General features: G+C 34.8%; 1 protein-coding gene across 1 annotated transcript in view; it reads left to right on the top strand.

Moving 5' to 3' along the window:
- Positions 1-16,014, top strand: part of tnc (tenectin) — a 189,880-nt gene that overhangs the window by 132,843 nt on the left and 41,023 nt on the right. Inside the window, exon 4 of the mRNA XM_081770436.1 lies at positions 13,211-13,408. Within this exon, the coding sequence (XP_081626562.1) occupies positions 13,211-13,408 (198 nt within the window). The remainder of the gene's footprint in view (positions 1-13,210; positions 13,409-16,014) is intronic.

Below are 16,014 nucleotides of genomic sequence, written 5' to 3'. Positions count from 1 at the left end.
CCCCAGTCCTTTCCGTTAGGACATTTTATTAAATCTAACAGTTTCGTAACCTTGTAAGTCAGGAATAAAATCAAAGAGGGGAAGATCTCTCCCGAAGGAAACAAATTCTACATTTGATAGATAAAAACTGAATTTACTGTTCATCATTATATGTGTGTATGAAGTTGAAATGAAATTAAATGAAATCTTTGAGTTTTACGTCCGACGGTTATGCCATCTAGGCTAAACGAGACGGTGATGATGAGAAATGAATGAAATGGTGGAATGAAGAAAGTGAGAGGAAACGGGAGAATCCCGAGAAAACCCACGCGCATGATCACTTGGCGCTAGCTGGGATCGAACAAAGGACTCCATGTACCAGAGGTAAACGCTCTACCACTGAGCCAAGAGGAATTAAAACTCGAGTCCTTTCCGTTAAGACATTGTTCTAAGAGAATTCTATTAAACCTAGCAATAACCTTGTGAGTCAGGAATAAAATCAAGTGGGGAGTCTCTCCCGAAGGAAACAAATTTTACATTAGATAGGTAAGAACTGAGTTTACAGTTGATCATTATGTGTAACAACGAATTTGTTTGTTGCAGTTTAACATTCCTTTCAGCACCGCGGCTGTATGCAATGTTTCCCCAGCAATTTTTTTAAAACATAATCGTAGCAGCATGTAAGAAATCAATATGGTCTTTCCCTGGAGCTTTAGATTCCCGAAATCCAAAGGATTAGACAAAACACTGCTATATGAGACGTGGATATACAGTTGTAACATATTAACTACCATAGAACTCATTGGTGAGTTCCATGGCCCTATTCAATCTATACTGTAGGACTCACCTAGTGATACCTTTAGTAAAAACTATTTAGTCTGATAATATGTCTTATAATCATAAACTTTAATCATAAAAGCAGTAAAAAAAAAAAAAAAAAAGTTCACTATTGGAAAAATACATAGATGGTATCTACGGGACGAACTCAGAAAAGGGTCTTGGTAGCCCACATGTTAAGGTCAAACCCAAACACCGTAATGCGTTTAAATTTTAATTGTCTTTCACTAGGAATCGAATCCAGAACCCCGTGTATCAAAGGTATGGGTGCTAGCCACTAAGCCAGCAAAGGGAGTATATGTGAATTTACCATTATCGTTATACTCTATTGCAATATAACAAAATATTCTGCATACGGAATCAAAATCACTGATCATGTAATTCCGATGATAAATTATACATACTGAAGAAAACTACCCTGTTTTGCTTCTGAAGCATTATTTTTGATTTACGAGTCTTCTTGCAGCAGCAGGAGATCTGTCTTTAGGACGTCTTTATGTAGGGCAATAACAGGTAAAGCAGCAACTAATTTCGAATAAAAGTATCCTAAAAACAAAAGAAAATTACTCATTCTAAATTCTAGGACCAGTTATAAGCTAAGTACCTGATAAACAACATTGTATACTGTTTTGTTTAAAGATTATCACGAAACTGAAATTTATTTTTGACGGATTAGTCAAAGAAAAAATGTGCTATATCGCACCTGAAAAGCTATTCCCATTTAAGCTTCATGAATGAGATTTCTTCTTTTTCTTTTTCTGAAAAACAGGTGGAACACAATATTTCGTGGAGCCAAAGAACAAGTACATAGCGAAATAATTTATATGTGTGGGCACGGTGGTTCAGTGATAGAGTCCTCATCTTTCGTTCCGGGGTATTTGCGTCGATCTCCGGTCATGTGAGTTTATGGTGCACAACATCGTGTCCGTGGGTTTTCTGAGGTTCTGTGGTTTCCTTCCACATTCTGATTCCACCAATTCACTTTTGGTTAATCATCTGTCTTCTTTAGCCTACGGGAACAAAGGTGGAGCGATAAATTAGGAATTGTGTTTCATTCAATTTCAATTTATAAGAAATATATAAATATATACTCAATATTGAAATATTGAAATATATATTCAATTTATATAACAGACGAAAACCATATTCAAGATGAAGTTAAATGTCGGCTAAAAGCAGAGAATTCGTGTTATTATTCAGTTCAAAATCTCTTGTCGTCGCAAATTCTGTCGAGGAATTTGAAGCTTAAAATATATACAACGATAATCATATCTGTTGTTCTGTGTGATTGCGAAACATGGTCGCTTACTCAGGGAAGAACGTAGACTGAAAGTATTTGAGAACAAAATCCTCAAACGAATACTCGAACCCAAAAGGAACGGGAATAGGGAATGGCGGAAACTTCATAACTAGGAACTATATAATTTATACAGTTCACCAAAATATTGTTAAGGTCATCAAATGTAGGAGATTCAGGTGGGTAGGTCATGTAACCAGAATTGAAGAAAGTGGGAAAGCTTTCAAAGTCTTAGCTGGAAGTCCAATTGGGAAACGACCATTAGGAAGACCTAGGCGCAGATGGATGACAATATTAAGATGGATCTCGCAGAAATAGGTATACAAAGTAGAAACTGGATCCAGTTGGTTAAGGGCAAAAGTCAGTGGAGAACTTTTGTGAACGCGGCATTGAACCTTTGTGTTCCATAGACCATTGAGTTAGTTAGTTAGTTTTCAATTTATTTGATGAAATTCAATCCTAGAAGCTTAGTGTCGAAAAGCAAACATTTGATTAACGCTGTTATTACCCTAAAACTTATTGGTTAATTTAACCTTTTCCCCATTCAAATTTCGTATCCAAGACCTCCGGAGCTTGCGTTATCTATTTGGTTACTTTTACCTTATATAGAAAATGTAAACAATTTGATTGTCAGCATATATTCTGCAATTTCTTCAATCGTCTTAAATTACACTGAGAGTGTGAACAACATTAATATAATTTCGAATGCACAGAAAAAATAACACATTAGCGTTAACATGTAATGTTCGAATTTCTGGTTATTGCTAATCAATAGTTTGAAAGGAAACACATACAAATAATACATACAAACTTTGTGTATATGTGTGAGAGATGGAACGGAGGGAGGGGGGTGATAAATATACAAACGTAGTAACCCACTGGCATTCACCTAATTTTTCACTCGCGTAAATTCGATGTCTACTTGCATATTTTATGTTACAACCTTGAAAAGTATTTATGTAGTGGCATTACTCCCTTGCGAAACGAAATGACTAATGCTTGTTTTGCATGATTTATCCTACATTTCTTCCACTGCTGACATGTTTACCTAACCGTTTCTCTGTAAAAAGCGAAAAGCTGGCACCGAATAAATGCGTTTTCCTCTTCTTTTGTAAATAATAATAACAGTAATAAAAAAAAAGTGCCATTCGTCACTCAGACGTTAACTAGCCATCGAGGCTGATGCTTTCATCCGATGAGCTCAGCTACAGATGCTGTCAGCCAGACATTTTCAACTGAAACCATGCACACGTCCAATACTCCTTATTTATTTAAACATAAGTTTAAACCTGCTGCAATACACATCGGAACTAGCACGGCCTCATTTGGTGTGCTGGTCACAAGATCGATTCCCGTTGTATGTATATGGTCAGTTTTTGGAAACAAAACAAAACAAAAATCTTACTTCGCTTGGCGTAACATTAAACCAACAAAAATCATGTTGACAACCTAAATTTTCAAACCTATAAGGATGGCCAACACTGGAAGTGAAAAGTTAATCAAAAACCTTTCTATTATTTTAAAAAGTGGTAGTGTGGATCTGCTACTTTTCTCCTCGTCTGCTAGGCAGTTTCAGTCACTTGTGTTACCTTCCTCAACAGATAATTGACTCAGATGAAGATTGAATCACTTTGTGAAACCATCTTGTAAATGCAAGGGTTCAAAACTTGAAACAGTTGAACAACTGGCCTCTTCATAACTTTGTTTTTGTAGAAAATGGCTTGAAGAGATGTGTTGATGAAAATACTGGAGATTTTTTTTTTACTAATTTTCTATAGATACGAAATATATGTGAGTCTCACTTGGGCACTAGCTTTTCATTTTTTGAAGATAATTTTAAACACAACAACTGTAATAAAATATGGGTTGATCTGGCGAAGTACACCTTCAAGTCTTCAGATTACATCTCTCTTAGCCTAAAGAGCATAAGCGAGGGACGTTAAACTAAAAGATTTTATCTTTTGAATACGGAAGCAAGTGGTAAGAATGCTAACAGGAGTAGAATGAAACTCCTGATGCAGAAATTATTCCTAAAAGGAACTTGAAATAATGACTCTTCTCTCCACGTATTTGTTTGAAAGATTAAAAGGCATACAAAAAGAGAATCCATAGCTTTAGATTGATTGTTTTATCAAAAGAAACACTGACCAAAGCTTAAAACACACTTTATTTTAAATTATAATGACGGTTTCGGATATCTAGCATATCCTCCTTCTTATTTTCGATATTGTCTGAAGAACGATATGTTAGATATCCGAAACCGTTATTATAATTTAAAATAAAGTGTGTTTTAAGCTTTGGTCAGTGTTTCTTTTGATACAAAAAGAGAAATAGTGAATTAGTTGTTAACAAAGAAATTCATAGTTGTAACACAAAAAGTAAAGAAGACATTCACTTTCATATAAATAGAAACAACACGCAATAAATCAGTCACTCACAAAAGTATCCTACCATACAATCTGCTTCCATTATGTATAAAAAATCAGGTCTTTGTTAACAGCTTTAGAATGAAACTTAAAAGGTATTTGCTAAAACAGTGCTTGTATTTTGTTGAGGAATATATCCAAGATAATTCGCATGCGTAAAATTGAAAGTATAACAAGGTATATTAATGAATTTAGAATAATTCATATGCAATAGTTGTGTATATATGCTTATGTTCATGTTTTAAACTAACATATCCAATTTTGCTGTATGACAATGAATGGATGCAATAAATGATGGAAATTAAAAAGGAAATTGACAATGCAATGCAACACATTATTACAAACTATTTTACACAATGAAGGCTCGTGTCTTCTTACTTTAACAATTCTTATGCAGATGATTTTGAACTTCTGATTATATATTTATATTTAAATTCACGCTCAGGAATTCTAAATATCATTCTATCAATACTTACAGATTTCTGTAATTCCTGTATTTTTATAGTTCCAAGCTTTCGACTCTCCCCTGAAGTCTTTGTCACGGAGGTTAAAGACAGGAAGAGAAAGAATAGAAACGTTAAGGAATAAAAAGGAACAGACTTACCAAGGGGAGAGAAGCGTCAGCGATCTCCAATTGATTTTACGCTCTGGACAACGTGTTATTTGTACAACACAACTCTTCCCCTTGGTAAGTCAGTTCCTTTTTATTCCTTGATGTTTCTATTCTTTTTCTTCCTGTCTTTAACCTTCGTGACCAAGACTTCAGGAGAGTCGAAAGCTTTTAACCATAAAAATTCAGGATTTACAGAAATCTGTAAGTAGAATTCTGATTATGTAGTTCATCAACAAAGATGAACAAGGTGGTGCATCTACTATTTAAAATAGTATTCAAATTGTATCAATTACATTCTTTACATAAACATTATCTTACCAATGTAATTTACTTTCTATCACTAATGGATTTCGCTAAGAACATGCAAATAAAAAGTTAAAGGATCAAGTGTCCTTTTAGAATCGGAACAGTTGGCAACCTTAGGCAAGGGAATAGAATTTTCAAAGTTGACTCAAACGTCGTGCGGTCATTGGAGACCTATTTAAGAATACATAAGAAGGTAACATGGGATCGTATGGTGACCGTGACCCATACAGTTGTTTGTGAGCTGTATTTACCTATGTTGTACTCTATATTTTTGTTATTTGACTCGATGCCGATCGTTAAAGGTAACTTTATTTACCGTACGGTTGCTTGTTGCTAGAGTGTTAATTTCCTGAACTCAGATTTCTAGTTTCAACCACGGTAAATTTCATGGTTGTCGAACTAAATGTTTGTGGGTTTTCCTAGAATCCTTTCGCTTCTCCCGCCTCACTTCGTCAAAATCAAGTTTTATTTACGATAAGTGAAGATGAAGTTATATATATATATATATATATATATATATATATATTTCGGGGGGGGGGGATGAAGCAAATTTTATCTTCTATAACACAGAAAGAAAAATAACTATGAAGGAATCAAAGACTTCAACATTGTAGAAGTTTTTCATATTTACTTACCCGAACACTGGTTCTAATATTTAAAATATCTTCCAGCACATCAACGGTACTGGCTAGACCTCACAGAAAAAATCCGAATAAATTTCCTGTTATATTTAGATTACTAGTCAGTGGCGTATACTGGATGTCATCAAGGATAGGGAGTTACGAATATCAAAATTCATATCGCTTCAGGATACGAATAACGTTAGTAAATATGTAAATTATATGGCAAATAATTCTCATAATATGGTAAATTTATATATTTCCAAAATATCTTGTAGAAAGAGAGAGGGATTAAATACGGTAAACCCTCTCCTTTGCGCACGCCACTATGCTGGTGGTTCACGCTATGAACTCTAACAAAAAATATGGCAAATTTTTGTATAGCCTACTGTCTCTTAGAGTGACGAATTTCATGATAAATATATAAATAAATAACCAAACCAAATTAATACCTAAGATAGGAGCCATTTCCAGGTAGCACTGAAGCATATGAGTTGTGATTTCTGGGAGCCAGAAAAGACAGGGAACGTAACGTTTCCCGTTGGATGTAGATAGTTCAAACGCATCAGCTACATGTACACTTCCTTTCACGGATAACGTCCTTGACGTGTATGCATTGCTTCACTGAAATTAACAGCGGTCTGTCTGCATAATGGAGATAATTAGATAGCAAGAGAGAAACGAGACTCTTTATTTAGATAAACAAGTTCATTCACAAAACCTGCCAAGCGTGTACCGTTTATATAAGAAAAACGTTCAACTCTAAACGGGAAATTAACCAACCGTAGGGCAAATTTCATTTCTTCAGCGATATACTATCTTGCTTCTATCGAGATAACAAGTGACGGAATGAAGGGACTAATTGCCTTCGGGAGTGTTCACTGGAGTTTGCATTGTGTATTTATTAAGTTATAAAAAGTATTCTTGTCTAACTTGTCATTGCCACAAAATCTAAGAGACCAATGGAAACTTTGTTTTTGCTACATTTCAGTTACGATTTGATTCATTACAGCAGTGTCTTCCACCACTGGCGTCTCTGGCATGTAAAATTTGGGGGAGACATCAAAGAAAGTGATTTAAATGGTACTACCTAGCCCAACCTATTTATTAACTTCGATTCTATTTGTTACCTTTCTGCTTACCTTCACGGATCCGCTAAGGTATATCAAGAACTGTTATAATCGTTTCACAGCCTGAAAATTATATTCCAAATAAATATAATTATTATTATTTATATATTATTCTGTCCTTAGTAAATAAATTAAATTCGAATAAAATATTGAATATTTTGTACTGCAAAATATTTATGGGGATGCGTCCCCTTTGTCCCCCGCCACAGACGCCCATGTCTTCCACGCTTTTTCGGTTCATGATGCCCTTAGTGTGTCATGATCTTTCGACGGAGTCTCAACTCTGAATATAAATGTACATAAGAAAATGAAACAAATATTTTAAATTCACGACAATTTATGAAAAAAAAAAAAAAAAAAGCCGTGAAATACATGTTTTGGGAAGGCAAATATAATATTATGTACAGTTCCGTAATTAAAGGATGGACGAACCTGTTGTTTGCTTGTAAATCTTTTCAAATCCTGAAATGACGTTAAATATTTCCACTTTCAAAATATTTCACGGTACACCTGTAAGTCATCCAAGGTGGGAAAGTTTGGAAATAAACCAATCATCAAAATATGAATACAATATATCATCATCATCATAGGTATTCTGCCATTATTAGCAGGTCACTAGCTGCAACTGACAAGTTTCTATGTTCCACAGTCTTCCGATAACCTCTTCGTCTTCACGTACGATTTTCCTGTTTTGATATAGTCCATTAATTATAGTCTCCTTCGCCCTCTCCCTTTCTTTCCTGCCACCATACCATATAGCACGTCCCTCATGATACAGTTTCTTCTTATCCAATGTCCCAAACAGTTTCCCTTTCTCATTCAAATAATATCTAAAATTGCTCTCTTCTCCTCTACCGTTTCTAACACCCTCTTATTCGCTTTCCGCTCGACCCAGCTAATTCTTTCCATTCTTCTCCACACCAACATTTCGAAAGCTTCCAGTCGTTTCTCATCATTTTTGTGTAATGTCCATGTTTCTGACTCATACAGCACAGTACTCCATACGAAGCATGAGTCCTTTTCTCAACTCTTTATTCAAGGTCCCACAAAATAGTATTTTGTTCCTCCTAAAATACATTCTATAATGAACAAATAATAACCTACCTTAGTATTTGTTGACGAATAATCAGGAAATTCTTCAACGTATACAGAAGTGGGCTATTGTTTATTCATTTGATATGTGTCCTATACTGTCAATCAGCAAATACAGCAGATAGTTTAGCAGTGCATATATCAGAGGTATTCGATGGATCATATTGTGTCTGCTTAACGCAATGCCTAAAGAGGGATGCACTACTTCTATACGGCACTCTAAGATTTCCATATTAACTATTTACACATCAGCCAGTACAACAAGGAGCATTTTGTCAAACATAACAACCATTATTTTCGTAACATCTTCTGCGACCGGAAATGGAAATATTTTTAGATACAACAAATTATTTTGTCTATTTTTACACTGTACTATACGAAATTGAGCCTGTTTCCAGTCAATTACATTACCAAATCATTTTAAAGGAATTAATAAACTAACAGAAATAGACTAGAAACCCGTGGCTTCTGGAAATGTAATTTTTCCCCTGAGTTTTTCTTGCTTGGTGTTCTCAAGCTATCGTGTCCCCAGCATTCAAGGGCCAAATCTCCGGCCCTGGCTGGAAAACAAGCGCCACATTTAGCATAATATTTTTTCCAGAAGGAATAATTGCAAAGCAAATGAACCAAAAATATCTGAATAAATGACAGAAATATAACTGGAAGTGTTCGAAGTGCGGGTACGCAGAAGTATGAAAAGTAAACAAATAGATGAATAGTACAAAAGACATTAAGAAATGTTTGTAAAGTGCAGGAAATGAGAATGAAATTACATATAATTTATAAGAAAAAGGACGAAACGTAGTTAGGACTCTTTTCAGGGAGTTTTTTTTTTTTTTTTTTTTTTTTTTTAAATGGAAGACACGGAAGAATTAAAAGGGTGGAAAGATGTTTACAGTTTATGAACGATATTAAGATAAGATCTATCTTATGTTCAGATAACAGTAAACAAGATTGGCAGTTGCAGTAATTCAATCAATTTTTCTAATGCACGTTAAGTGATTGGCCTCCTGTGACGAAGAAAACTTGTGATTTTTAAGAGAAACTAAGGTACAAAATGGCTTCTTTGTAATCAAAAAATAAAAATATCTAAAGAAAATCTCCAACGAAAGTTATGATAGAACTCTCTCGCGGCTATATGATTAGTGCGGGAGACCTAAGTTCGATTCCCGGTGAGAGCTTATGTTATTCGGACTCTACGTTAAGCTGTAGGTTGAAGTCTTTTATACAGCCTCGATCTTGGAAAGAGACGCTAAACTTCAAATTAGCAGCATGAGTTACGGAAGAGCAGTTGATTTGATTATGTATATCATTATCATCATTATCATTGGCACTTTAACATCAGTAGCAGATTACAAATTGAGAACATTCTATGTATGATCAGCAGCAAATCTCTTCTCTTAACGTTGCAATTGTCCACTTTAATATGTTTAATCAATTGTAGCCTATTCCCTCTTTTTCCTTCCAACTTCCCTTACTATCAGATCCTTCAGGGTACAACTCTTTCACAGACAATGTTCCCTTCCTCTTTTAAATATTATTATTTCCTCCACACTATTCCCAACACTTCTCCACTACATTTCAGTTCAACCAGACATTTTTTATTCTTCTCCAACCCACGTGAAATAAAAACAATGATAGGGATGGTGAAAGAAACCTTAGGAGAAAGAAAAGTCTATTTTGTGGGACTTTCAATTAAGGCTTGAGAAAAAGACTCATAAAATGCTCCGTGTGGAGAATTGTACTGTATGGGTCTGAAACATGGACATTACTCAAAAGTGATGAAAAACAGCTGGAAGCTTTTGAAATGTGGATGTGGAGAAGAATGGAGCGAATTAGCTGGGTCGAGCGGGAAACGAATGAGAGGGTCTTAGAAATGGTGGTGGTGGTGGTGGGGGGGAAGAACAATTTTAGATATTATTGAAACGAGAAAGAGAAAGTGGTTGGGACATTGGATAAGAAGAAACTGCATTATGAGCAACGTGCTATAGGATACAGTATTAGGAAAGAGAGGGAATGGGCGAAAGACGCTACAATTGATAGACGGTATGAAAACAGAAAAATAGCTCCTGAAGACTTAAGAGGTTACCTGAAGACCGTGGAATATGGATGTTTCTCAGTTTCGACAAGTGACCTGTCAATAACAACATACCTATGATGATGACAATGATACTCACATTTTGAAAATCTTCAATCGCTTTTAGATAGTGTCCATAACTCTGCCCCAGAGAACACAATATTCCACCAGAAAAAATTGGTGAATCTTCTTCCTACCTTTTTATTGAAAAACACATAACACATATTTTTCTTCCCCTTAAAGCCCGGATTCGATTCCCGGTGGGAACTCATGTAGTTCAGATTCCACATTAATCAGTAGGTCCACGTTTTATGTAGCCTTGCTGCTGAACGGGACGTTAAACTCAAAATTAACTCAACTGTTCCTCTTAAAGGATTCTTTCGTCTAAATGATTATGTGAAAGCACACGTAATGTACTGTATAAAACATATCAATTCATTATATTCAAATTTCTGTATGGATTACTATAATTAGTCTGAGGCTTAAACAAAATTCAAGGTTAAATGAAAACAACAGTAAATTAGCATATTGCCCCTCAAATTGTGAGGCGCTAAGTAGACCTACTTATAAATGACAGCTAGACTAAGCTAGAAACATTTAAACTAGTTTATTATTCAGTGCTTGAAATAGGCATCTAAAATGTTTAATATTACATACACGATACTATTAATATTGGTTTCGTACAACGTAGGGTATTCATCCTGAATACAGGCTTGTTTCAGCGTGACTAGATTAGATATATCGCTACCACATACAATCGCAGAGTAGCAGAGTCCGGTGTTACTTGTTTTTTGGTGCTTGACAGGGTTGCTCTTCCGATGTTATCTTCGTTTGCTTCTTTTAGCATCATCGACTGGAACTACTGGTGCTTGCTGGCTAAAGATGCTTATCAGATCTTTTGCCCCGTCCGTCCCTATAATCCTCATCCAATTAAAAGCATTACATCAGCGTCCTTGGGACAAGGCCGCGTTCGTTTCCTCCCCCACCAATAGATGGCAGGCGGCCTTACTTCATCGTAGTTTGCATTCTTGCACGCAATTTTCCTAGCAGCGAATCTTCCTATTTTTATTGAAAGATTTTTCTTTGTTTTCTTCCTTTAGACAATCATCACACATAATCTTCATCATCGTTTGAAACGAAACATCTTTCTTCCTCCATGAATATAAACATCTTGTCCTTCAAGTATTTGAGCTCCGGTGCCAAGCTTATTTTTAAACACAAGATTTCGTCAACATGACGTAATGAACTTCATCGATTATTTTCAAGTATTTTTAAACAATACTTGTGTTTACTGAAGACCCTTCTAATACATCGCCACTTCCTACATCCTACAAAAGTGGTTGTCCTGACACTGGCTGCTAGTTTGGAAATTAAAAGCCATTCTATAAATCTGTAGATTTCGATAAACGATCCATTCTGGTGTGAATTTTTAAACAAGAACTTTTTTAGTTCATGTCAGTTTCAACTTGTCAATCCATTAAGTTATATGAAGCTAACAGATCAAAAGATTAAATAGTGTATTCAAAGTTATGGCTTCCAACTTCAAATTATTTTTCAATTCTATAAGACACGTTCTTGATTCAGTTGAAGCATTTCTTCCATTTTACGATTTCATTCCATCCAAATGATCCGATGTGATTAATACCTTCAGATCACGAACGGTTTTAGCAAACTTCAAAGAAAGAAATTTACCAATGAGTATGGCACGTGGATCAATGACTTTAGTAAATCAACCAATGTGATAAACAGTTATTTAGTTGTAGGACCGAAGCTGTCTAAGAGGGCTAATCGCTGCGAAATTAAAATACCGCTAATTTTATAGTAATTATGTGATATCTTCAAATAAATAAAATATAATTGAAATGTGGAACAAGAGCGCGCTAGACAATATTATTTTGCATGAGGTACCGTTCTCGTGAGTCACCTAGTAGCTTTTCGTTTGCAGCCATTTATAAACGAGAAAATAAATAATGATTTTCTAAATGACTGGAAATCAAAAACAGATAAGTTAGTCGTGATAACGGTATCTCATGTAAAATACTATTGTCTAGGGAGCTCTTGTTCCAGTTTTCGATCATCTTTTATCTATTTGAAGATATCACATAATTACTGTAAAATTAGCGGTATTTTAATTTCGCAGTGATGGGGCTTCTTTTAACAGCTCCCATACAATAGTTGTCGATAAAGGCTTATAACTTAGTCAACAGCGAACAGTTTATTCCATAGAAGAGTTCACAAAATTTAAAGAAACTGTGTCGTAATCTGTAGAATATTATTTTATTTAAATTATTATAGTGTTTACTATATTTTAGTCATTGTGTTAATGTATATTATGATTGGCTATTATCTTAACTATATATATATATTTACAGCAAAAACTAAGAGATAAGAGACATTTAAAAAGAGTCATATTAACAATAATTCCTACAGTAATTAGGAGTATTTAAATGACAAGCTATTTGATTCAATTTATGCTGGAACGTTCCTTAATACAATAATCAAATTTATTACATTGTATTAGATCAAGGTGATCATAATTGTGGTAAGGTAAGCATATATTCTGTATTTAACATTTTCGATGACATCTGTCGAAAGTTCTTTTCGTTTGAGTAAAATTTATTTTGGGAATAACGGTGGTATGGCTGGAATGTACAGACAATTACATTCTTTTTAATTTACTCAAATTGTCCTTCCATTCTGAAATTATTTACGAAACTATCTCATTAATCGTTAAGAATTTTTGTCGCTGACTGTACATCAAGGTGATAAATAAATAATTATGATATCTTAATAAAAAAATGTTGATGAAATGTTATCTCTTTGTTGATTGTAGGTGGCTGCTACTACATGTTCCAACATTACGACGAAGGAGATCGAATAATAACGAACGAGCCCTGCTTGAACTGTACCTGCCATAACAACATGCTCATGTGCTACCTCCGAGTGTGCCCGTTTAGTAAGGCCATCGGGCAAGATTGTACCATTGAGAAGAGGCCAGATATGTGCTGTCCAATCATCACTTGTCCAGAAGGTAAAGAGCCAATTACTATACTTTTTTGTATTTCTTACATTTGTTTTAGCTTTCTTTAAATTCTCTCACTAATGAAAAATTAACATGTCATCTCATATCATTTTGTATGAACATTTTCAGAATGATATTGTTTAATACCATGCTTTTTAAATGAAGGAAAAATATATTTTGTCCAAAAAAACTAAGTTATTTAAGATTTTGAAAGTGCCGCGGAAGAGTAGGGACACTGAGAACAATTTTTCAAGAGCTCCTGAAAAGAATTCTTGCGGATGGAAAGGGAGTTGAAATAGAACTCGTGGTATTGTCTTTCCTTCAAAAACTCTGTATTCATCTAGATAAATCGAATTAAAACCAACAAACGCAAGTCTCCTTTGACAAATTATTATTTCACTTCAATTGATAGGCTATCTTTATTTGAATTCAAAAGAATTGAAATCTTCTACTTACGGTTGCGAATTATGCCATTTAAGAGAGAGGCAGGGAATTAGGACTTTTCAACATGATTGTATATACACACTTTCGGATTATACAACAATACTTCAGACGAAACTTATTTTCTATTTTAGTATTGTCATCCTTAAATAATAATAACAACAAAAGTATCGTATTTACCCGATGAAAGACGATATTTTTTTTTTCAAATTCGTAATTCGGAATGTGAATGTGAGGTGAATGTTTTTACGTTGTGTGATAGGTTATACCGAACGTTAAAATATACCTCCATTGTATCAGATAGTCATTGTAATTTTAATTTTAAATACGGTTAAAAAAGGTGTAAAAATAAAATTGCATGTATCGTAAACTACCGTATTTATTTCTATTTACGGTACTATTTTTAACAGATAGTTGCTCTGTTATCACCATATTTTAGGCAACCAATAAGTAACATACGTTTACAATAGGTAATGTTAACTATTTTGGTGTATCTTAATATATTTTGTATCAATAAAACAATTTCAAGGTGTCCACATTCTGGAAAGTCAGGAAAGTACAAATGTATCAGGGAAAGTCAGGGAAATAGCAAATGGTCAGGGAAAGTCAGGGAAAATCGATTTAGGTCCATTGTTCAGTTATTGAATTTATGAAATAATAAGTGTAATATCGGTCTAATGCATATGTTTGTAAATTTATACTCTCTTGTATTAAAAAAAAAATGTAAAAACAAAGAAACAGAAGTGGAGAGAGGTCAAGGCCAGTTCTGGAGAAGCTGGAGACTGGGGTTTGTTTTGATGAGCTTCGGTAGCTCAGTGGTAGAGCGTTCACCTCTGGTGCATGGGGTCCTTTGTTCGATCCCAGCTCGCTCGAAGTGAATTTTGTGGTGGACAAACACCACGTGCGTGGGTTTTCTTGGGGTTCTTCCGTTTCCTCCCACTTTCTTCATTCCACTCTTTCATTCATTTCTCATCATCACCATCTCCTTTAGCCTAGCCGGCATAATCGTGGGACGTAAAACTCAAAAATTTCATTTTGGGGTTTCTTTCTTTCTCCTTATTCTTAAATTATTCAATGGTCAGGGAAATCTGAAACTTTGGTCATGAAAAGTCAGGGAATTTGTTAAAAATAGGATAATTCTCAGGAAGATTCTTCAAAATAGGAGGTCGTCTTATAGTCGGGTAAATGCAGTAATAAAATTCATGTAATCTTTAACTTAAATGAGTAAGTCCCTGTCCTACTGGGGGAAAATATGATTTACTGTCTTCCGTTCAGGACATTCTTAAAGAAAACGAAACCTCTTTAAAAATTCCAGTTAGGGTTAATGAACCACACCCTTTATGTTCCTCTTTGCCGCATAAGTTATATATGAATTTGAACCTCATTAAACATTCACATGTACTGCGGGATCAATATTAACAAAGGTTTTTGTATTAAATAAGAATGTTAATACCTGTGTAACATGGTACAAGTATGTACACTGGGAACTCTTGTTAGCAGCCCTGTTAATATCGCGTGGGAAAAAATTAATTAACAATAGCTGCTTTGTAATAACTGTGTTTAAATATTTATAACTGAAAACTGTTCCTCCATTTGTTGACCTTGTTGTCTGTTTCTGTTATCACGAGGCGAACTAAATGGTGTGAATCCCAGAAGAAGCCTCTCTTAATGAGGGAGACCTCAACTGATTTCCTCAAGGACACCAACGAAATTACCATAATTAATGAAGGAAGCATTTATCTCTCTCCCCTTTCTCTCTCTCTACACATTTGCAACAGCAGCAGGATGTGTTTGTAAACAATTAGAAATATAACTGAGTAGTGACACCGTGGATCATTTCACCAATCACTAGTTGTGGTGAAAACAGCGAATTTTTGTGTCATTTAGTGTTTCACAAATTCCTTGCCACTTTCTTGCAAATTAAGAGAACCTACTTCGTGAACTGAAGTTGTATCTTTAAATTAATCAATAAAGCAATTCGTTCAATTATTAATTACCGTTTAATTACTAATTTAACCCAAGACGAGTCATATTCCTTAAAGTGGGATCCGACCATCACTTGGATCTGCATACAAGTGCCTCAACCAGAAATTGAATTCAAAGAAACACGCGTTAGACACTTGGTCATGGAAGAAGCACTAATATATAAACAACAGCGTTGCTAGACATTTTGC

This window comes from Thermobia domestica, chromosome 9 (assembly GCF_964235325.1).
Source record: "Thermobia domestica chromosome 9, izTheDome1.hap1.1, whole genome shotgun sequence".
NCBI classification, from domain to species: Eukaryota; Metazoa; Arthropoda; class Insecta; order Zygentoma; family Lepismatidae; genus Thermobia; species Thermobia domestica.
Note: the sequence above shows the minus strand (reverse complement) of the source record. Positions and strands in the feature narration are given on the sequence as shown.